The sequence below is a fragment of the Peromyscus leucopus genome, chromosome 4, assembly GCF_004664715.2.
Source record: "Peromyscus leucopus breed LL Stock chromosome 4, UCI_PerLeu_2.1, whole genome shotgun sequence".
NCBI lineage: Eukaryota > Metazoa > Chordata > Mammalia > Rodentia > Cricetidae > Peromyscus > Peromyscus leucopus.
The window spans coordinates 47,891,113-47,913,298 of NC_051066.1; the positions used below are offsets into that span (position 1 = coordinate 47,891,113).

Genomic DNA, 22,186 nt, shown 5'->3' on the forward strand with positions numbered 1-22,186 from the left:
ATGTGCGCCTTTCAGAACACTGTTCCAATGGGATGTGAGCATACAGATTACCAGGGAAGCTAGGAGGAAGCTGTCTGGGGGAAAAAATGGAACATGGAAAGTTCCAAAGATTAAACAAGGAGATTTGTCACATTCCTCCTCCATCTTTAATATTACCGCTTCTAATAATGCTCGAATACACAGTAAATGTCGGACCATCTTGCCAAACTCTTTAATCACAGCCCTTTTTTGAGGGACAGTTCTTCCATTTTGAGTTTTCCATAGCATCATTTCTAGGAAATCCTCTTAGGACACACTGCAGCAAATTAATCATGTCTGTGAGTCTGGTTGGTTGCTTTTTAAGAGAACTCCCAGTCTGTGACCAAAAGTACTATCTAAGCCATGGGCAGTAATATTCTTAATGCAATGTTCAATTTTTTCCAGGCTGTTGTTTTTCCATAAAGCTGTAATTTTTTTAAACTGTCATTGCCCCTGTAATTAACTCGCTTTTCATAGAGGTCTCCTTCTTAAAAATTAGAAAGTTGGAAGCCTGTTTTCTTCCTCTGTAATTGAAAGCTGAGAATAATTGTGCCTTAAACAATTTAAAGCCTTTTAATCTATTTTCTTGAGGGGGGATTAGAGAGATGATGGGTTTCTTAATTAAGAAAGTTTGAATATACCAATTCAAACACCCAAAATATAGAGCAGTCCTGGAAAAATAAAGTTAGCCTAATTCTTATTCTCATTCCATAAACATTTCGATGATTTTGTTTTTATTTGCGGTGACATAAGATTTTCTATGAAGAACTCAAAGGAACACTGTATTGTTAATATGTGGATGCAAAACTACTTTTAAATTAGTACTCTCTTGTTTTGTTTCTGAGATAATGTATGAAATGCCATTTTTGGCTTAAGAAAATAGTTCGAATTCATACTATGTACGTGTTCCAAATGTCTCTGCTGGACTAAGTAGGGTAGTAGATATTTGAAAACTTGAAGGTCTACATGGGATGCTACATAAGGCGTTGTATTATAAAAGCATTCATGGTGTTGCCCGAATACAACATTACCATGTCAGCGTGAATGTAAGCGGACCAGTTCACAGTTTGTACTACACACGGTCTGCCTAAGAAACAGCAAAAATAAATCAAACCAAGCAAACGGCTGTTTCCCTGGAATTTGAGAGGCTGTAGCCTCCTCTTTTCTGTTGGTGGTTTACCCAAGCAGATGCCACATTAATTTCAGCTTCTCGATTCATCACTTTACTGAGGGAAAATGACCATGTTTGCTCCTCTTTCCCTTCTGCCTCAGACCTGGACGTTGTCAAAATAGTGACTCCTAAGAGCTCAGTGGTCACTGTTATCAGAGCAGCAGCATTGCTAATGCTCCTGTTGCTGTTGGCTAAGTCTGGGGGATACCTGTAAGTGATGCTGAGTGAGCTCGGCCAGGCGCTGTGTGAATGCTTTATGCTCATTTGTGTATATAAATGAATAAACTCATTTAATAAGTTCCAAAGACGAACGAGACGGCTCAGTGGCTGTAAAGGCACTTGCTCCCCAGGGATGTAAGCCTGACACCCTGAGTTTGATACTCAGAACCCACAGGAAGGCAGAAGGACAGACAGCTGATGATGGTGGCCCACACCTTTAATCCCGGCACCCAGGAGGCAGAGGCAAGTGGGTCCCCGAGTCTGAGGCCATTGTGGTCTACAGAGCGGGTTCCAGGACAACTTGAGCTACCCAGAGAAACCTTGTCTCAGAGAAACAAGGGAAAGGAGAAACTGGTCCACGTAGTAGTCCTCTGACCTGCACATGTACACTGTGGCTTGTGTACCCATATGCACACAATAATGATGATAAGTTTTAAAGGCATTAAAAAATAAATAACGGTTAAAGTGACAACCCACAGTCTAGTCTTCCCTTGCCTTCTTCCTGTGTGCAGTTAGTAACTCTCTGGTTGACTTATTTGAACTGGTAACTAGCCATTTTCTTTGGACACAGTACTGCAGATTGTTCATAGCCAAGCAGTTTGTTTTTATACCTCTTATTTATTTATTTTTTTTTCAGGGAGAAATACTTCCTAACCCATCAGATTATAAGTCCTCACTCATAGCTCTGACTGCTCACAATTGGCTGCTTCGTATATCAGCAACTACAGGGGAAATCCTGGAGAAAATATACCTTGCTTCCTATTGCAAGTTCAGGTATCCACTGTGAGATTGTTAAAGTTGTTTTGAGACCTGTGGCCCAGGAAATCTTAGGCCCCTCTTCAGTTCTGCCCTCTGTCCCAGTTTTTCCCGAGTATTTTAGGATCCCGGACTCTGAACTAACTCTTTTTGTTCCTTTGCTTTGTTCTGTTTGAAGATCTGAGGCTAGTGAACTACACTATTTACTTTGTGTTCCTAATAAGTAATTATTCTATACATAGTAGTTAGAGGTAGATGACTGATGAGTTCTCCATTCTAGTATAATCCAAGAAATGCAATTTTAACAACTAGTTTATAATTAGATGTAAATTAGAATGACTGTGAGTATGGAATTTGTAAAAGTAATATCTTTAACATTTTTTGTACCTCCCATTTAAAATTGGGAATGGCGCACGCCTTTAATCCCAGCACTAGGGAGGCAGAGCCAGACAGATCTCTGTGAGTTCAAGGCCAGCCTGGTCTACAGATCGAGATTCAGGACAGGCACCAAAACTACATGGAGAAACCCTGTTTCGAAAAACCAAAAAAAAAAAAAAAAAGAAAAGAAAAGAAAAGAAAGAAACAGTTTTTAACTGGCATGGCAGCAGATGCTCTTAATCTCCCAATACTTAGAAGGCTGAGCCAGGAAGATCAGGCTTTCAAAATTATCCACAAGTTCAAAAAACTGCCTGGATTACATGAGGCTTTTCTCAAAAAAATTTTTTTTTAATTAGAAGAGAATTATTTAAGAAAATAATACAGAGAAACCCTGTATTGAAAAAAAAAAAAAAAAACTAAAATTTATGTTTTAAGTAGCAGTTGTATCTATATAAGGATCTAGAGGAAATTATTAAAGCTGTTTGTTTTTAAAATAGATTAACTTGCTTTTATAATTTAAATTATATTTAAAGAAAACATGAAATACCAAGCCAACATGGTAATTTATGCCTGCCATCTCAGCAGGAGAGATGCCCAGCTACTGCAGGCAGGTCTGACAGCAGGTTCAAGGTCAGCCTGGGCTACCTAAAGAGTCCTAGGCCAGATTTTATCACCCCCCAAAAAAATGTAAAATAAAGATAGGTAGGTAAGTAAATAAAGTCTAGTGTTTTGATTTTACATATATATACATATAACATTCAATCACTAAATGCTTGTGTGTTCTTTCCAAAGGTACTTGAGCTGGGACACTCCTCAAGAGGTCATTGCGGTCAAGTCAGCTCAGAACAAAGGCTCAGCAGGGGCCCGGCAGGTCTGCAGCCCTTGTTAAAGCTCCCACAGGGCCTTCGGATTGAAGATTGCTCTTTACATTGGAAGATAATTTTCCTCCCAAAGCAGACCATTCAAATGGGTGTCTCTCTGTTTTATTTCTGTTTTTTTGAGGGCACTGGGAATTGAACCTAGGGCCTCATGCATGCTGGTCAAGGGCTCTAGTGCTCAACTACATCCCTCAGCTGTTCTCTTTTTGAAGAATCACCTAGAATTGGTCAGGCATGGTGGTGCAAGCCCTTAATCTCAGCAGAGGCACGAGGATCTCTGAGTTCCAGGCCAGCCAGGGCTACAGGGTGAGACCCTGTTCTTCCCCTCGACCCCCAAAAAAGCATCACCCAGAATTTACTAGACCTTTATAAAGCCTAGATCTATTAGGAAACTTATTTCTGTTGGTAACTGATAAGGAAATACTTAGAAAATATTTATTGAGCATTTTTATGAAATACAGTTTTGTTTTTTTTCTCATAGGGGTTTTCTGTTCTTATCTCAGGACAGAATATATATATATAAACAACTCCAATAAGAAGAGTTATTTTCTGTTTGCTTTTGGCAAGATCTGTATTTGAATTCCTCCTTGTATTTAATGTAAAACATAGCCTTCTAAAAAAATTCCTGTAACCTTAACTGTCAGGTAATTTACTTAGAATTCTAGGTGCCTTTTTGTGGGCAGTGTTTTGTTTTGTTGTTGTTGTTGAGAGAGTCTGACTGTGCAGCTTAGTCTGTCTTCAAACAGATCCTCTTGCCTCGGCCTGCCAAGTGCTGGGATTGCCGGTGTGTGCTCCCGTACCTGATTTAGACCCTTTGAACAAATTAAATAGTCCCTCCGCTTTCACCTTATTTAAACAAGCTCATCAGGTGTCCCTTACCAACTCCAGCACGCTCCTTCCCACTCAGCTTTCATTCCTCTCTTTCCTGCCTTCTCTGGCTTTGTGTGCCCCACTGAACCAAATAAGCTACTGATTAACTTTTAAATTCATCTAGAAAGTTTTCATGGGCGGTGGTGGCACACCTTAATCCCAGCACTTGGGAGGCAGAGGCAGGCGGATCTTTGTGAGTTCGAGGCCAGCCGGGTCTACAGAGTGAGTTCCAGGAAAGGCACAAAGCTACACAGAGAAACCCTGTCTCAAAAAAAAAAAAAAAACCAAAGAAAAAAATTTTTTTTTCATTACACTAATTTATTTCTATGTGTAATGTAATGTTTATATATATTTCCATGTCGCAGCATACAGGTAGAGGAGGGCAGAGGACAGCTTGCAGGGGTCAGTTCTCTTCTACCCTTTGAGTTCCAGGGATTAAACACCTCACCACTGAGCCTTTACCCAGATCTAAACTTAATTTTTTTTTTTTTTTTTTTTTTTTTTTTTTGGTTTTTTGAGACAAGGTTTCTCTGTGTAGTTTTGGTGCCTATTCTGGATCTTACTCTGTAGACCAGGCTGGCCTTGAACTCAAAGAGATCCACTTACCTCTGCCTCCAGAGTGCTGGGTTGTCTAAAGGCGTATGCCACCACCGCCCCGGCTCTAAACTTACTTTTAATGATGGTTATTTATAAATATTTCCTATATCTTGCCCAGTCATATTAATAGCATAACTACATACCTTTCGTTGGGGTCTCCTTGGCCTTTGAGGTGGCTGGCCTGAGAGAGGGTTACTGTCTGTTGTTGATGCTTTTCATATTCATTGTGTAGCTCTCTGCTCTGGTAAAGGAAAATTCATAAAAGTTAAATACTATAACAAAGTAACACAGCATTTCATGAGAATTCTAGAAGCACCTGGTCTAATATGCCTCTGAGAATTTAAACACCAGAAGAACTAGGACTTCAGTCTAACTCTGCACAGTATTGTGGATTGAGGTTTTTATTTATCACCTGATAATATTATTAAAATCTCATAAGCATTTCTGCATTTGAGACCATGTTCCCAACTATATATAAATACACCTGCCTTTAGGTTTTAGGAACAAAGATCTTAGTAAAAGTGTGTTTCTTTGAAAGGGAAGGTCTCTGGGCTTTAAACATCACACTCCGTTTCTGTGTTTCTTTGTGCTTTAACTTTTATTTCCCGTGTTGATTGATAGTCTTGGTGCTCAAACCCTATTTCTGCTCAAGCAGAAGTCGCTGTGATGGGGCTGACAGCCGTCCTGTCCCTAAATTGAAGATACTCCCTTGAATTCTGTACTAGAGAAGTAAATAGATTATTTTGCATATCGTAATGGAAATAATTGTTGGGAACTTGTTTTTCAAGATAAAGGAGCTCTCTTCTCCAAGTCGATAGATCATTCAAGCCTTTATTGATGTATTGTTTGTCTTCAGTACAGTCATACCAATACAAGTACTTTCAGTGATACGACCATGGTCACACCATGCTCTTGGTTAGGCTCATTGTTAGAACCCCAGTTTACAGTACAAATCCACAAGATCGTAATGGTAAGAAATGCTTATGTTATGTTTCCTTTTGTAGAGTTTTATGTTTATGTACTTGCATGTGTGAGGAGCTGGAGGGTTAGTGAACATTGTAAGTGTTTGGTGAAATAACTTCTCATTCTAAATAGATGGATAGTCTCAACTCATGAAAACTTTTGTATACTTGAAATTATACAAGGACAGAGGGATATTTTGAACTTGTGAAGATAATTGTCTTCTGAAGTACTTTGGAGAGCTTCCTATAATTTTATTCTTTTCTTCTAGGCAGGCACTCAGCAGCCTGTTTTGTTGTACCTTGCAGTATTCCGGGTTCTGCCCTTTTCCCTTGTAGGGATTCTGGAGATCAACAAAAAGGTAAGAAAACTAACGTCTTCCTTTTTTTTTTTTTTCTTAGTGCAGGATCTCACTATGTAGCCCTAGATAACCTGGAACTCACTATGTAGACCAGGCTAGCTTTGAGCTCAGAGATCCACCAGCTTTTGCCTACCAAGTGCTTGAATTAAAGGTATGCAGCACCACACTGCAATTACTTAAGTGCAATATTTTATTGACAATTAAGTGTAATATCTTCATTTATTTATTAGATGTTTTGAATGGGAGTGTTCTATCTATGAAATGTTTACTGATCTATCTTTTTACATATCAAAATGTAAACATTTGACTAGGGAAGAAGCCTAAACTTCCTGCATGTTTTTATGCCTCTCAGATGGTTAGTGTTATTAGTGCTGGAAACCTGTGGTCATTTACAAACTGCTATTTTATAAAATTATGAAATGCCTAAAGAATTTTTTTCAAAGGGAATAATATGTCAAAGCTTATTAAAATGATCATGAAGCTTCAACAAAATGTCTCATTTTTAATTACAAGGTAAAGGTCTAAAACTTGCTTTATAGTATATAAACAAGACTTGTAATGGAATACATGAATTTTCTAACTCACGCAGTTTGGGGTTTTATTGTGTTCCCATTTGTCATGATTTGTGGAATACATGGGAGGAAAGAAGAGCCAAATTTCAACTGAGTAAGAGTCTACTTTCTTTTTAAAAAGTTTTTACTTTGTGGAAAGTTATCTTGGGAATTCTGCTAGTGTTTAAACACTGAAAATATTGTAGGAGTCAAGATCTTGAGAATCTATTAGTAATCACTAGCAATCAATATAAATCTATTTAAACATTTCCTATTATGGAAGCTTATACTAAATTGCATAAGCTAAAGAATAATATTAGTTATCACTTATAGTTTATTTTGCGCTAGTCACTTTTAAGTATTTTAAGACTTTGTGACAGTGTATTCTATTAGAAGTTGAGCAGTTATTTACTAATTTAAAAGTGTTTGAATTATCCAAGTACTTCTTTTCAAAGTGTGGAACCAGGAGGAGGGAACTGAAAAGCTAAGAGCTACCCAACTCAAAGCAAACCATAATTATCTTTCTAAGAAAATGACAAAAGCCCAGCTTGTCACGTCATTGTTTTCCTTATGCTTGTGGATTAAGTAATTGTATGTGTATTACATTCTGCGGCAGGAACACACAAAAAGACTAGCAAAGTCAAAGTTGTTCCTGCTTATTTTTAATGTATCCATTGTAATCACTTGAGGGATTTGGTCTTGATTATTGTAACTGTACATCTTTCTCTTATTATATGTATTAAAATTATACAGGGGTGAGGCTCTTGAGCAGCTTATTACCATGGTACTTCTTCACTGAATAATCTTCCTTGAATAAAAGTCAAAACAGATTTTTAGTTCCTCTATACTGCTTTTAGTACTGTAAATATTTGCCTACCTTGCTTTTTGTTGAATATAAACGAGGCACAGAATTGTGTCCTTTCTCAGAGCTGTAGAGAAAGTCATCATAAGATTCAAGAATAGAATTTTTAGGGAACAATAAGTCAAACCTTACTCTCGTTAAATGTCTGTAGGGGTTTGATCTTTATGGTTTTGCTTTTTAAGCAGTTGAGAAATGAACCCTTGATAGAAATTAAACAACATAATAGTGACAAACATCTGGAGTTGGGAACTAGGGAGATAACTTGGTAGGTAAGAGCACTTGCTATGTAATCATAAGAGCATGAGTTTAGATGCCCAGCACCCACATAAAGTCCAGGCCTGGCCATGTGTGCAACCCTAACACCGCACAGGAGAGGTTTCCCAGGGCTTGCTGGGCAGCTAGCCTAACAGTGACAGTGGAAAGCTCTAGATTCAGTGAGAGAGAGCCTGTCTGAAGGGGATAAAATGGGGAGTTGTAGAACAGGACACCAGTGTCATGCTCTTGTGCTGCACACAGGAGCATGGGCTTATGTCCCCGCACACACGCCCACACTGTACCCACAGCACACAAACGCACATGGATCCACACGCCCGCACTGTACCCACAGCACACAAACGCACATGGATCCACACGCCCGCACTGTACCCACAGCACACAAACGCTCATGGATCCACACGCCCACGCCCACCCACACTGTCCACACTGTACCCACAGCACACAAACGCTCATGGATCCACACGCCACCGCACCAGCACTGTACCCACAGCACACAAACGCACATGGATCCACACGCCCGCACTGTACCCACAGCACACAAACGCTCATGGATCCACACGCCCACACTGTACCCACAGCACACAAACGCACATGGATCCACACGCATGCACTGTACCCACAGCACACAAACGCACATGGATCCACACGCATGCACACTGTACCCACAGCACACAAACGCATCATGGATCCACACGCCATGCACTGTACCCACAGCACACAAACGCTCATGGATCCACACGCCCACTGCCCCCCCCCCCCCCCACACTGTACCCACAGCACACAAACGCACATGGATCCACACGCATGCACTGTACCCACAGCACACAAACGCTCATGGATCCACACGCATGCACTGTACCCACAGCACACAAACGCTCATGGATCCACACGCCCGCACTGTACCCACAGCACACAAACGCACATGGATCCACACGCCCGCACTGTACCCACAGCACACAAACGCTCATGGATCCACACGCCCGCACTGTACCCACAGCACACAAACGCTCATGGATCCACACGCCCGCACTGTACCCACAGCACACAAACGCACATGGATCCACACGCCCAGCACTGTACCCACAGCACACAAACGCACATGTACCCACAGCACACAAACGCACATGGATCCACACGCATGCACTGTACCCACAGCACACAAACGCACATGCATCCACACGCATGCACTACCCACAGCACACAAACGCACATGGATCCACACGCCCACACTGTACCCACAGCACACAAACGCACATGGATCCACACGCATGCACTGTACCCACAGCACACAAACGCACATGGATCCACACGCCCACACTGTACCCACAGCACACAAACGCACATGGATCCACACGCATGCACTGTACCCACAGCACACAAACGCTCATGATCCACACGCCACTCCCCAGCACACCTGTACCCACACTACCCACAGCACACAAACGCTCATGGATCCACACGCCACACTGTACCCACAGCACACAAACGCACATGGATCCACACGCTCACACTACCCACAGCGCACAACGCTCACACACGCCCACACTGTACCCACAGCACACAAACGCACATGGATCCACACGCTCACACTGTACCCACAGCACACAAACGCTCATGGATGCCACACGCACCACGCACTGTACCCACACCCACAGCACACAAACGCACATGCATCCACACGCATGCACTACCCACAGCACACAAACGCACATGGATCCACACGCCCGCACTGTACCCACAGCACACAAACGCTCATGGATCCACACGCCCGCACTGTACCCACAGCACACAAACGCTCATGGATCCACACGCATGCACTGTACCCACAGCACACAAACGCTCATGCATCCACACGCATGCACTACCCACAGCACACAAACGCACATGGATCCACACGCCCGCACTGTACCCACAGCACACAAACGCACATGGATCCACACGCCCGCACTGTACCCACAGCACACAAACGCTCATTGATCCACAGCTGGCCATTTCTCTTATAATTACTTTCCAAGTTCCAATCATTTTGCCTTTAAGCATCTATAAATATTTGTCTTTATGAAGAACATCTTAGTGTAAATACTGAGTCTCTATTGGATATACCTGATAAATACTACTTTAGAATTACATGGTCTTACTGTTTATCACTGTTCCACAAAAAGTCCAATTTTTAATTACTTGGTATTGACAAAGCCGTACAGCAGATGGATGCTGACACATCATTATTCTGGGCCCTGGGTGCAGCGCCCTTTGCTGCTCCAGCTTGAGCATCGAGTGGCTGCTGCTTGCCTCTAATAAGACTCTAGCTTGAAGCTGCTGAATTGTAATTGAGTTTTAATGTGAGGCAGCCACGATGACCTGAATATGAGGCAGGAAATGCAAACATTTTGAAGACTCAAAGGAGTGGCCTTTGGATCTTTCCTAAGGTGACATCTGCCCTTCCCCTTAGGTTTTCGCGAATGTCACAGATGCTACGTTGTCACATGGGATACTGATTGTGATGTACAGCTCAGGACTGGTCAGACTGTACAGCTTCCAAGCCATCATTGAACAGGTAGAGAAAACTACAGTTGGACATTTCACACTCAGTGTGAGGTGTGGACTGAAGTTTTTTGTCATTGTTTGTTTTGTGGTTATTGTTATCGTTTTTTGACAAGTCAGGCACTCATACAGTTTTAAATTATAAGTTATTATAAAAATGTGAAAAGATACATAATCTTTGCAAGAGGGATAGGGAGAATAAACAGAAAGGCCCTTGAGTGAAGACATTTCTCCGTCATGTGCATGTAAATTTTATTTTTCCCTAAACAGGCTCTAAAGCCACCGTTTTTGCTTTGTTTTGTTTTTAGTTCATGCAGCAGAAACTTGACTTAGGGTGTGCATGCAGTCAGGGCGGGACCACGGGGACAGTGGGAGAGGCTCCTCTTGGCATCCCCTGTAATGTTAAGATCACAGGTATGGCTGTGTACGGATCTTTTCAACTCAAGAAAGTAAGTGCTCATCTGACTCGTCTGCTCTGAAAGCACACTCTTTCCTCTCTGACTGTACCCTGACTTCTTTGACTCCCATACAGCATGTGTATCCTTCACTGTTGAGTAAATGTCAGCACAGTTCTGTCCACTGTTCTCTGGAATGGAGGCCTGAGGATACTGAGCCTTCTGTCAAGTTCTTTTACCTTTCTGATCCTTGATTTCCTTGTCTGGAAAATGATAGTTGTGGCGATTCATACTATTCTAGCTTCCTTATAACTTAAGGTTTTTTTAATTTTGTTAAGTCTACCCATTTCTAAGGATAGTGTTTTCCAAGGAAATATTAATGCTATGCCCACTAAAGATAGACAGATCCTAGACCTAGGGAGAATAAAAAAGAAAGTTTTACATGATTCTATGAAGACAATTTTAAAAAAAATTCTGTATTTAACTCACTGAGCCATGTATGGTATATCCCTAGAATCCCAGCACCTGGGAGGTGGAGGTAGGAGGGTCAGAAGTTCAAGGTCATCCTTGGCTATATAGTGAGTTTGAGGCCAGCCTGAGCTACATCAGACTCTTTCTCAAAAACAAACAAGCAAACAAAAACCACCCCAACTTATTAAATTCAGCAACTTAGTAAAAAGCTTTCAATTGAAGGCCAGCCTGAGCTACATGAGATCTTGTCTCAAAAAAAGAAAAAAGGTAAAATAATAATGTTCAAAAACATAGTCTTTGAAATTATTTTCTATTATAGAACAATATAGTTGAATGGTTTGGGGGTGTCATCTGCCTGAGGGGATTAGCACATTATGTAGGGTGTTTGAGTGTCTGTTGCACGCTGTGGAGATGGCAGCCCTCTGTCCAGATCTCTTCTCAGGCATCCAAGGACAGCCTGATGATTATAGTCCAGTTAAAAGAGGCAATTAGAGAGATGGCATTATCCTAGTATTTTGTTTCTATTCTGAATTCATTAAGAGTCACTCACTATGATGCAGAGAACATTTGCATCTATTTCTAACCAATGAACACTATGGTTTTTTTAGGTGAAATTTCAAAAGTTTCTCTAATATAGCCAGGATAAAACAGGAATTTTTTAAAAATCATCATTTACCATTGTATCATCAACAAATAGTCAAGACACAGAAATGAAAGATGTAAGAAAGGAAAAGAATGTTCTGTTTAGTGGCAAATGGCAATTATATAAACTATGAAAAGTGCCCGGTATAATCGTTTAAGCTATCCATGAATTCCAAAATAAGTGTTTTAAAAATGATTCATTTTTAAGTGAATTAGGCAGTTTTATAAAAAAGTTAGCAGTACCTCCTAACCTCAGAAATACCTCCTGCATTTAATACAAACATGCTCATAAAGCTCTTTTGAGAATTTTGTATGTCTCCTGTCACTGTTTGGAGCCAGCAGAGGCCAGAGGAGGGTGCTGGGTCCCCTGGAACTTGAGTTGTAGATAATTTTGATGAGAGTGCTGGGGGCCGAACCTGAGTTTATTCTCACATGGCATTTGAATCTTTTTCATGGTTTACTGACACATGCCCTTTGGCTGCTATTATATTTGGATATTAATATTTTTTCTTATTACCTGAAAAGACCTTATTTAAGATATTTCTTTTTAAAAGCTTTTAAGTACTTTAAATATCTTTGATATATCTATACCTATTCTTTGTTTCTCCTCAAAATTGCTTGTAAGCTGCTTTTCCTTGTTTTTTTCCTGTGTATAGCTCTCAGAAGTAAGAAAAACCCTAACAAAGCACACATTTCCATTCTAACATGTAACTCTTATATGAATGATCTGAGAATAACCCCTTGAAGACAAGTGACTTTATAAACCAGATATTCTCCAGGGAGAAGCACAAATCAGGAGGCCATAGATGAGCAGTCTGACCTATGGCCACCAAAGGAGACTGTGCCCTCCCTGCAATCCCTTCTCCTTACAGTGTTTAGAGTGGATCTATTATGTTATAATTAAAACTGTGATCAAAGAAGAAGAGAAAAAAACGCCAACAAAATTGTCTTTGATGTCCATCCCCAAGAGACTGATTTGATATGTCTGTAAAAATGAACTTGTTTGATGATAATACTGGTAGTGATGTCTGCTCTTTAATAAAGTCTCATTGTGGCCTAAATTGGTTGTATTCATTTAGACTGACATTGCTTCTATACAAGAAACTAACACAGGTCAGCTTTTGTAAAATTTGCTGTTATGTATTTGTTAGACTATAATATGGAAGGTCTCCTTGCCTTTGGAAGGTTTAGTAGACCTGATTACATTCCTCAATTGTTCAGGGAGTTGAAATTGTGGCTAATCCAGAGTCTTACACATAGACCCTCAGGGTGGCTGCAGTTTTTGTAATATATTTACCTCCCTCACTCCCATGATAAGCACCTTCTGCCCTGTTTTTCCCCACATGTAAACCATGTATTCCCACCAGAATACATGCTAGAAAGTTAACTAATAGCTTCACTTTGTTTTCTACCAGCTTTCTGTTCTCTTAGCAACAAACTTCTCTTCTGACTGCATTTTATTTCCTTGAACATAGTAATTTTTCATTAATGAGACTTCATAAAGTATATATATGCACCAAGAAATGTTGAACTTAATGAGTGGTACAAGTCCACCCAAAATGAGAAGCCAATAAATTTCTCTTGCTCATCTTTGCAGACTCACCATCTCCACTCTTTGAAGTTTCATCCCTGGAGAATGCATTTCAGATAGGAGGCCATCCTTGGCACTACATCATCACACCTAATAAGAAGAAACAGAAAGGAGTTTTCCATATTTGTGCCCTAAAAGATAATTCCTTGGTAATTCATGAGTACTCAACTTTTTAATAGTAAATTTATATTAGAAATTTTGATTCTCTACTCCTCTAATAGCACTATATGCTCAGGAATTACCTTCTCATTTAGACTGTGTCTCTGTGTAGCAGTGGCTGGCCTGGAACTCAGAGATCTTCCTGCCTTGTTACCCCAGTGTTGGGATTAAAGATGTGTGCCATCACACCTGGCATTTGGGGACAATTTAAAATGCAGAGAACATAGGAAATAGTGTTTTGTCAACTAGATTTTTAAAACACGAATTTTTGAACAGTCTTAAAGCACCAAGGATTCTCGTTTTCTGTCTTTCTCTCTCCCTCCCTCTCCCTCCTCCTCCCTCCCTCTCCCTCCTTCTCCCTCCCTCTCCTTCCTCCTCCCACTCTCCCCTTCTCCCTCTCAACCTCTCCCTCCCTCCCTTTCCCCCTCCCTTCTCTCCCTCTCTCCCTCCTTCCGTCCCTCCACCCCTCTCCCAGACACTCATGTAACCCAGGCTGACCTCCAGCTCCCTCCTTGGGCAAGCCTGGCCTTGAACGTCTGATACTCCCGTCTTTGCCCCCCAAGTGTGTGACTGTAGTTATGTGTCCCCATACATAGTGAAGGGTTTTGTCCTAACGGTTTTGCTGCAGGCTTCTCATGGAAAACATCTCTCAGATGCTTCCGTGGGAACTGTTGCTAGAATATACTCAGGCCGCCTCTGAAATTGCTGTGGAATGTGTTGTTGATTTTTGAAGCGAGCAGAACCAGATGGAGTTCTGGAGCTCACAGTGTTGGCGCTGAAATGGAGTATTTTCAAGGGTTTCCTCAAGTTGCCTCTGGCACCACAGGAAGAAATGGCTCATGGCAAACAGTAAAAGTTTAACCCATTAAGTTCATCTTAATTTTCTTTCAAAATATGACTCTTTTTCTTGAGTTTCCATTTAATCATTTGAGGTCTGGCATGGTCCGACACGGCTAGGGATACATTTTCCTCCTTGCTTAAATTCTCCCAGGATTCCTTCCCTGTTGATGTGTCACTGGGCCTGCCCAGAGAGCCCCTTTACCCCCTGACCCATGCTGTGGTTCGTGTCTTTCCTTGTATCGCTGACTCACTGTGGTTTTTATCAGATAAGTTTGCTTTTTATGAGGTGGATTGAGTTTATTCCACACCCAGGTCTTCCAGGACCCTTGTGCAGTCTGTCACTTTCGGCTCCGGTAGCTTTTAGAGTCACAGGTCCCCACCGTCCACCTTGTTGAAGGTCAGCATAGCCTTGGGTCCTGGTATCTCCTTCTGATGTCATAGGGTCGCTGTGTCTAGTGTCTTCTAGTTTACTTTTGTGAGAACCCTTTGCCCTCCATTTTCTCACTTCTTGGTCACAGGTAACAGCCCTGTAGCCCCTCTCCCTTCCGTCACATTTTTCAGAGGATTTTCCTGCCATTGCAAGCCCTGAGGTGACTGTTCACCTCTCAACCAGGCTCTTCAGCCACCAGGACCTGGTATTCTCTGTCCCTTTGCATCCACTCAAACCTTGTGCAATGCATATCCTATACATTTACCATATGTTTTTATGTAAGAACTGATTCAGTGTGTTCTTTCATAAAGAAATAAGTGATCTTTAAGCATACCTATCTCATACTCTCTAATAACAACAGCATTTTTGGTCAGGCCTGTATTTCAGCACACTTATAAATAATTGCCAAAACCAGAAGTTAATGGATGCACACTGCTCTTAGTTCCTGGTGCTGCTGGGTAGAAGGTAAAACATGAGTCCATGTGGATCATTTGTCATACATTGCCTTTCCCCCTACTCCTTTTCCTGGGACAGGATCTTCCTATGTACCGCTGGCTGTCCTGGGATTCACTATGTAGACCAGGCTTGAACTCATAGAGCTCTGCCTGCCTTTGCCTCCCAAGTAGGACTAAAGGTGTGCAGCACCACACTTGGCTTTTTTCTTTATTTTAATGTCTAAGAATGCCTACATAGTTTAGAATAAGACTAGTGTTGTCTTAAATGCTCATCAGTGTTAGACTCTTTTCTCAGATATGAGAGTTTAATATTTGACTTAATCAAGGAGATTATGTGACCTGAGTCAGAGACTCTTGCTTTGGTTACGTGTTTATGTGAGTGTGCCTACTCTTCTGATTGACAGGAAGCTGTGGATAGGGGTGGGAGGAGGAAGTTGTAGGAAACTGCATGTGTATAGTCATGGAAAGTTTGTGGACTTTGGCGTCAGATCTAGTGTTTAATGGGTTCAAAACAACGGGCAAATATTTGTTCTCTCTGTGTGTCAGTCTCTTAGCCATAAAATGTGGCTGATATTTGCTTTGAGGGTTATTAAAATTCAGCACAGCAGTGACGAAGCATCCCCACAGCCCCCAACAGCACATGCCTGAGCGAAGGTAGCTTGGGTTACTGTTACCTGAGGTATATTGCATGGCACAGGGTAAGTCTATGGAGTTCTGACTTTATTTATTTATTTTTTTAAAGATCTATTTATTTATTATACAGGCCAGAAGAGGGCACCAGATCTCATTACAGATGGTTGTAAGCTACCATGTGGTTGCTGGGAATTGAACTCAGGACCTCTGGAAGAGCAGTCAGTGCTCTTAACCTCTGAGCCATCTCTCCAGCCGAGTTTCTGACTTTGACTGTTCAGAATTTCTCAGCTTTGTATGCTCTCATTTGGACCTCACACAAGTCCCTCTTCAGCTGCTTTATATTGTCTTTCCTGTACCTGTGAGTTACTGAAAGGGTTTGATTTGAAAATTTGTTTACCCTTCTAATCCCTGTCTTATTTTTTTTTTCCAACCTCAGGCAAGAAATGGAATCCAAGAAATGGAGTGTTGTTCACTAGAATCTGACTGGATCTATTTCCACCCCGATGCTTCTGGAAGAATTATACATGTTGGTCCAAATCAAGTCAAGTGAGTAATTTTGTTAGTACTTTAAAATTAAAAGCAATTTTTGTAGCATTTATTGGCATTTTTTATTTTGCTTGTAACCATTGTAATTTTATGAAAAATTTGCTTGTGTGGAGTAGTTCCTGAGAGACTATTGTCTGTACAATCTGGTTTTATTCTTCAGCTTTCCCATTACTGCTGTAAGTATTACATACAAGTTCCTTGATAGATGATGATATGTGAGTGAATGAAGGGAATTAGGGATTATCCTGCCATCATTCAGTTTTGTTTGCTTTGTTTTAAGACAGGCTCTTAGGGGTTTGCTGTGTAGCTCATACTGGCTTCAAGTGTCTAGCCCAGCCTGGCCTTGAACTCATAGTCTTTATGCCTCTGTGCCCCAACTTGTGGGATTATAGGAGTGTGCCACACACCTAAATGGATCTTCATGTTCTAAGACTGATGAGAAAGAAAGAAGATAGCTGAACCAGGTGGCACAGGCCTGAAATCCCAGCTGCCCAAAAGGCCAAGGCAGGAAGATCGCAAGTTCGAGGCCAGCCTGGGCAACTTTGTGAAACTTTATCTCTAAAAAAAGGGGGAGTGGGAAGGAGGTGCTGGAGATACAGTTCATCAGGAGAGCACTTGCCTGTTGTGAGTGAGGTCCTGGTCCAGGCGCCCTCAGAGAAAGGTGGTGATTTGCCTTTGTTCTGAGCTTGTGGACTGGTGTTTGTTTACTGTTCTCTTTCAAGTCGACCTTCTTCCTTCAGATGGTCTTCATTTGGCTTCCTTGACAGTAAACTGTTTTCTCCTCCTTCTCAGCCTTCTTTATTATAATCTTTCATGGTTTTGATCTTCTACCCAGACCTCTGCTAACTGTTACTTAGCCTCAGTGTTTACATCTTCTCTTCTCACTCAGGATTTTCTTCCTGTTTGATTCTAGTTATTCCCTTGATTTAAAAAACTGGAAGTGTACTCTCCTTCCCCAATCCCCACCCCAGTTATATACTAAAAACTGGAAGTATACTCTCCTTCCCCAACCCCACCCTGGTTATATACTAACCCAGACCTCTCATCTGCCTCGTGCCAAAAACTTTTTTTTTTTTTTTACAATGTCTATCTATGCTGTAGTGGAACTTGCAATGTAGACCAGGCTGGCCTTGAACTCAGAGATTCACCTGCCTCTGCCTCCCTAGTACTGGGATAAAATGCGTGCACCACCAAGCCTGGCTTCTCCCCAGCTCTTAAAAGATAAGCCCCTTTGAATATTACCACTAATTGACTCAGCTATCGGTTGAAAACATTATCTGATTTCTTTGTCATTTTCAATGTGACGTGTCCAGTTATCCCTGCCACTGTGGCTCCTCCTTGCTGTTCTCTTTGCCTATGGGACTGTAGAGCTTTGAGAACATGGTGATTTTGAAGCTTTTTAATGATGTGAACAGATTTCTGTGGGTGGGAAGCAAGTTGTCTTATTTTCTCTTGATTAATCAGCTTGACCCATAAGATCATTTATAGTCTGCAAATTCAAATCTTTAAATAGAATCCTAAAAAAATGGTATTGTTGAGTGTGCATTTTACTCTCTTTGAAAAGTTCTGCATTCCAGTTCATTGCTGGTCCTGTCTCAATCACTGTTAGCTCTAGGTGAATTCTTAGCTCTGTAGTCTACAGAAACAACAGTGCCACTGTCGACTCTAACGTTAGGGGGGAGACACGCAGGACCTGCTGCAGGAGAGTGAGGTTTGCATGGTGGTGTCATTAAACTTGTTGGAAAATGGTTTAGGTCTGAGCAAGCCACTGCGTTACCTATTCAGTGGCACTTGTCACACACAGCTGTGATTTTCTGTTTCACAAATAGGAGTGTGAAGAAGGTTACGGATTTGGTATGAGACTAGTATTACAGACTAGACAATGGAGGAGAAGTGAGTTGCTGCAGTTTTCATTTGTTGAGTTTCAGTTGAGGTCAGCTTGGGCGGTTTGATGGTGTTTTGCAATCTTGAGTTCTTAGAATTCTTTTTCCTTTTCAGAGTCTTGAAGCTAAGTGAGGTAGAAAATAATAGTTCTCAGCATCAGATCTCTGAGGATTTTGTCATCTGGGCCAATAGAGAAGACAGGGTAAGTCAGAAATATTTTATATCCTTTCTCTAGAACCATCTAGGTAACTTGTAATCTGCATGTTTTCCTGCTAGGCAGACAGGACCACTGTGCAGAATCTACTCATCTTGTCTGCATGAGTAGCTGTTCTAAGCCCCACTCACGGAGAAGATTTGAAGGCAGTTGATTATACTGAGTTTATCTTGCCTGTTTCTTTTTTCTTTTCTTTCTTTCTTTCTCTCTTTTTTTTTTTTTTTTGTCTTCAATTTTTTTAAATGATGAATTGTCAATCTTTGGTTCTAATTAGTTGTGCAAACTTAGGGCTAGGTGTGGTGTATATCTTTTAAAACCAGATACATTGACTGTAGCTGTTGCTTTTCTTTTAGTGTATAAGCCGAGACCCTTGAAGAGGGGAGGATCTGAAAGCAGAGCCACCCTCCGTTTTCTGTGCTGGGTTAAGGCAAAAGTCAGAAGGATGAATGAAGAGCAAGTCTATAACCTTTAATTAATTAGCTTTTGCCTATTCTAACATTTTATCCATTTAAAACCTTTGTTAAAATAAATTATTTTCCACTGAGTGAAGGATTGAAAATTATATTGAAATTAAATTTGGAATTTTCTCAGTCAGCTGAAGGATTGTGGGTGTTGGAAAGGACTGGCTGGTTTGACCACATTACTGAGGACTGTTGCCTTTGATTGCCTGTAATGGAGCATGTCCTGATTTTCCTTTCCCCCGATAGAATGAAAACTTAATCACTGTTACAGCTTCTGGACGTGTGGTGAAAAGAAATTTCAACCTTCTGGATGATGACCCAGAACAAGAGGTATTCTTTAGTCAAAGATCACCATCCAAGCCAGTAGCCATTCCCGTGCAATTGAATGCTTCCCGGGCCTGGGGCGGATACTGGAGGAAGGGTCCCTGCAGGTGGGGTGGTATGTGTGGTTTCAGTCGGTGTCACCCGCCTTCTCTTTCTTATTGGAATCTGCTGCACAGTCTGTAGTAAAGTTTCTAGGGCTAAAATCATTTGAAAACGTGATTAGCTTACTGTTTTTGTGAGGTATGCATTCAGTCAATGGCTAGCTCTCGAGATGGTTCTGCAGGTAGGAGCACTTGTGTCCAGGCTGGTGCAGGCTGGATGACCTGAGCTCAACCCTTAGATCCTTCAAGGTAGCAGGAGAGAACTCTCTTCCAAGAGTTGTCCTCTGACCTCCACATGTATGTGCAAGTGCAAGTGCACGCACACGCACACACACACACACACACACACACTCACACTTTTTTTTAAGATAAAGAGTTTTTAAAAGGCCAATTCTTCAGGGTGAGTGATGAATATATAGTTCAACAGTGGAGTGCCTGAAGAGCATGCATGAGCCCCTAGGTTCAATCCCTGTAGAATGGAAAACAACACTCGACAGCCATAAAGTTGAGGTTGTCCTGGCAATACTCTTGGGCTGCTCAATCATAAGGACGAGTTCGGGTCGCAGCACCGGGGAACAAACGGGCATCCTGCAAAGGCCTGTAACTCCAACTCCAAGGGATCCAGTGTTCTTTCTGGTTCTGTTTGCCAAAGTCTACAGGATACTGCTTGACACCTGAAAATCTGGGGAGTGACCCATGTTTTACAGGTACACACACAGAGATACATTTCTACTGAGTCTCTCACCCATTTGTTCTTCCTGCTGCTGTATCGTAAGGAATAGAATAATTAAATTCAAAATGTAGGACTATTCCTAGCTCATTAACTGGCATTGACCCTACTTTCATCTGTCTCCAAGACCTTCAAAATTGTGGACTATGAAGATGAGTTGGACTTGCTGTCCGTAGTAGCTGTCACTCAAATAGATGCCGAAGGCAAAGCTCACCTGGATTTCCACTGTAATGAGTACGGAACCCTACTCAAGAGCATCCCACTCGTGGAGTCATGGGATGTGGTATGTATAACCATTGGATACTAAGTTGGAAGAGTTTTCTTTACAGGTTCCATTTATTAGAACATGTTCGTATCAGTCCAGACTCACCTGTGCCATGACCACATGGAAGAAGTTATTGGCCAACATGCAAGACAAAATGAGTGCTTCCTAAGCCTTCTTTCTCTTAGCATTAGGATTACCTTCTTACCAGTACCCCTGAAGATAAAACTTTGTGTTACCTGAGACATGTTATTTCCTTACCACAGTCTTGTTTTCCTCCAAATTTTAAGTTTGGTAACATTTTTTTAAATGAAATTATAATTATCTCCCACAGCTAGTTAATCAGAGGCAATATCTGAGCAAATCAGGTTTCCAGCACTTGGAAATAATTGTTCCAAATATTCATAAACTTGACGTGTACTGGGAATATGGCTCATTGAGTAGAGTATCAGCCTAGCGTACAGAGACCCTGGGTTCAGTCACAGCACCACCTAAAATGAGTTGGTTTCAAGGGAACTGGGGAGATGGTTCAGTGGCTGTGCAGATGTGAGAACTTCCAAGTTGGGATCCCCAGCACCCACATAAATACTGCCAGGTGCAACAGCCCCTGACATGCAGGTGAAGACAAAATCTCTGAGGCAAGATGCCTAGGTCAGCCAAATCACTGAGCTCTGGGCCCAATGACTAAGGTGGAGAGCAAATGAGGAAGACATCCGGCATCTCCCTCCGGCCTACACACACAGAGACCTCCACACACAGGCCTCCATACACAAACACACACAGAGAGACCCCCACACAGAGACCTCCACACACACACACACAGGCCTCCACACACACACACACACACAACACACACACACAGAGAGACCTCCACACACACAGGCCTCCATACACACACACACACACACAACACACACACACACACACAGACCTCCACACACACACAGGCCTCCACACACACACACAGACCTCCACACACACAGAACACACACACAGAGACCTCCACACACAGGCCTCCACACACACACACAGACCTACACACACACACACAGACCTACACACACACACACAGACCTACACACACACACACACAGGCCTCCACACACACACACACAGGCCTCCACACACACACACAGGCCTCCACACACAGGCCTCCACTCACAAACACACAGGCCTCCACACACAAACACACACACACAGAGACCTCCACACACAGGCCTCCACACACGAACATACACACATAGAGACCTCCACACACAGGCCTCCACACACAAACACACACACACAGAGACCTCCACACACACAGGCCTTCACACACACGAACACACACACACACAGAGACCTCCACACACAGGCCTCCATACGCAGGCCTCCACACACGAACACACACAGAGAGACCCCCATACATAGGCCTCCACACATATATACACACACACAGGTGTCCACACACGTGAGCATGCACACATTCCACAGCACATACAAAAATAAAAGTTACAAGAACAGCGTACCTTCTGCCCAGGCCTCTTTCTGTCAGTGAGGAACTTGAGTGTGTGAAATGCGTGTGCGTGCTCATGCAGTCAGTCAGTGTGCAGTGCTGACAGTGAACTGGT

General features: G+C 42.0%; 1 protein-coding gene across 3 annotated transcripts in view; it reads left to right on the forward strand.

The window, feature by feature from the left end:
• Dcaf17 (DDB1 and CUL4 associated factor 17) overlaps positions 1 to 22,186 on the forward strand; it is a 29,393-nt gene that overhangs the window by 5,630 nt on the left and 1,577 nt on the right. For 2 of the 3 annotated variants that reach the window (XM_028885751.2, XM_028885753.2), the window contains exons 4-13: positions 2,046 to 2,182; positions 3,335 to 3,413; positions 6,119 to 6,208; positions 10,347 to 10,451; positions 10,747 to 10,852; positions 13,544 to 13,686; positions 16,491 to 16,600; positions 18,599 to 18,686; positions 19,406 to 19,489; positions 20,442 to 20,597. In XM_028885751.2, the coding sequence (XP_028741584.1) occupies positions 2,046 to 2,182; positions 3,335 to 3,413; positions 6,119 to 6,208; positions 10,347 to 10,451; positions 10,747 to 10,852; positions 13,544 to 13,686; positions 16,491 to 16,600; positions 18,599 to 18,686; positions 19,406 to 19,489; positions 20,442 to 20,597 (1,098 nt within the window). Of the gene's footprint in view, positions 1 to 2,045; positions 2,183 to 3,334; positions 3,414 to 6,118; positions 6,209 to 10,346; positions 10,452 to 10,746; positions 10,853 to 13,543; positions 13,687 to 16,490; positions 16,601 to 18,598; positions 18,687 to 19,405; positions 19,490 to 20,441; positions 20,598 to 22,186 lie in introns of those variants that run through there. The other variant, XM_028885754.2, reaches the window with a different exon arrangement.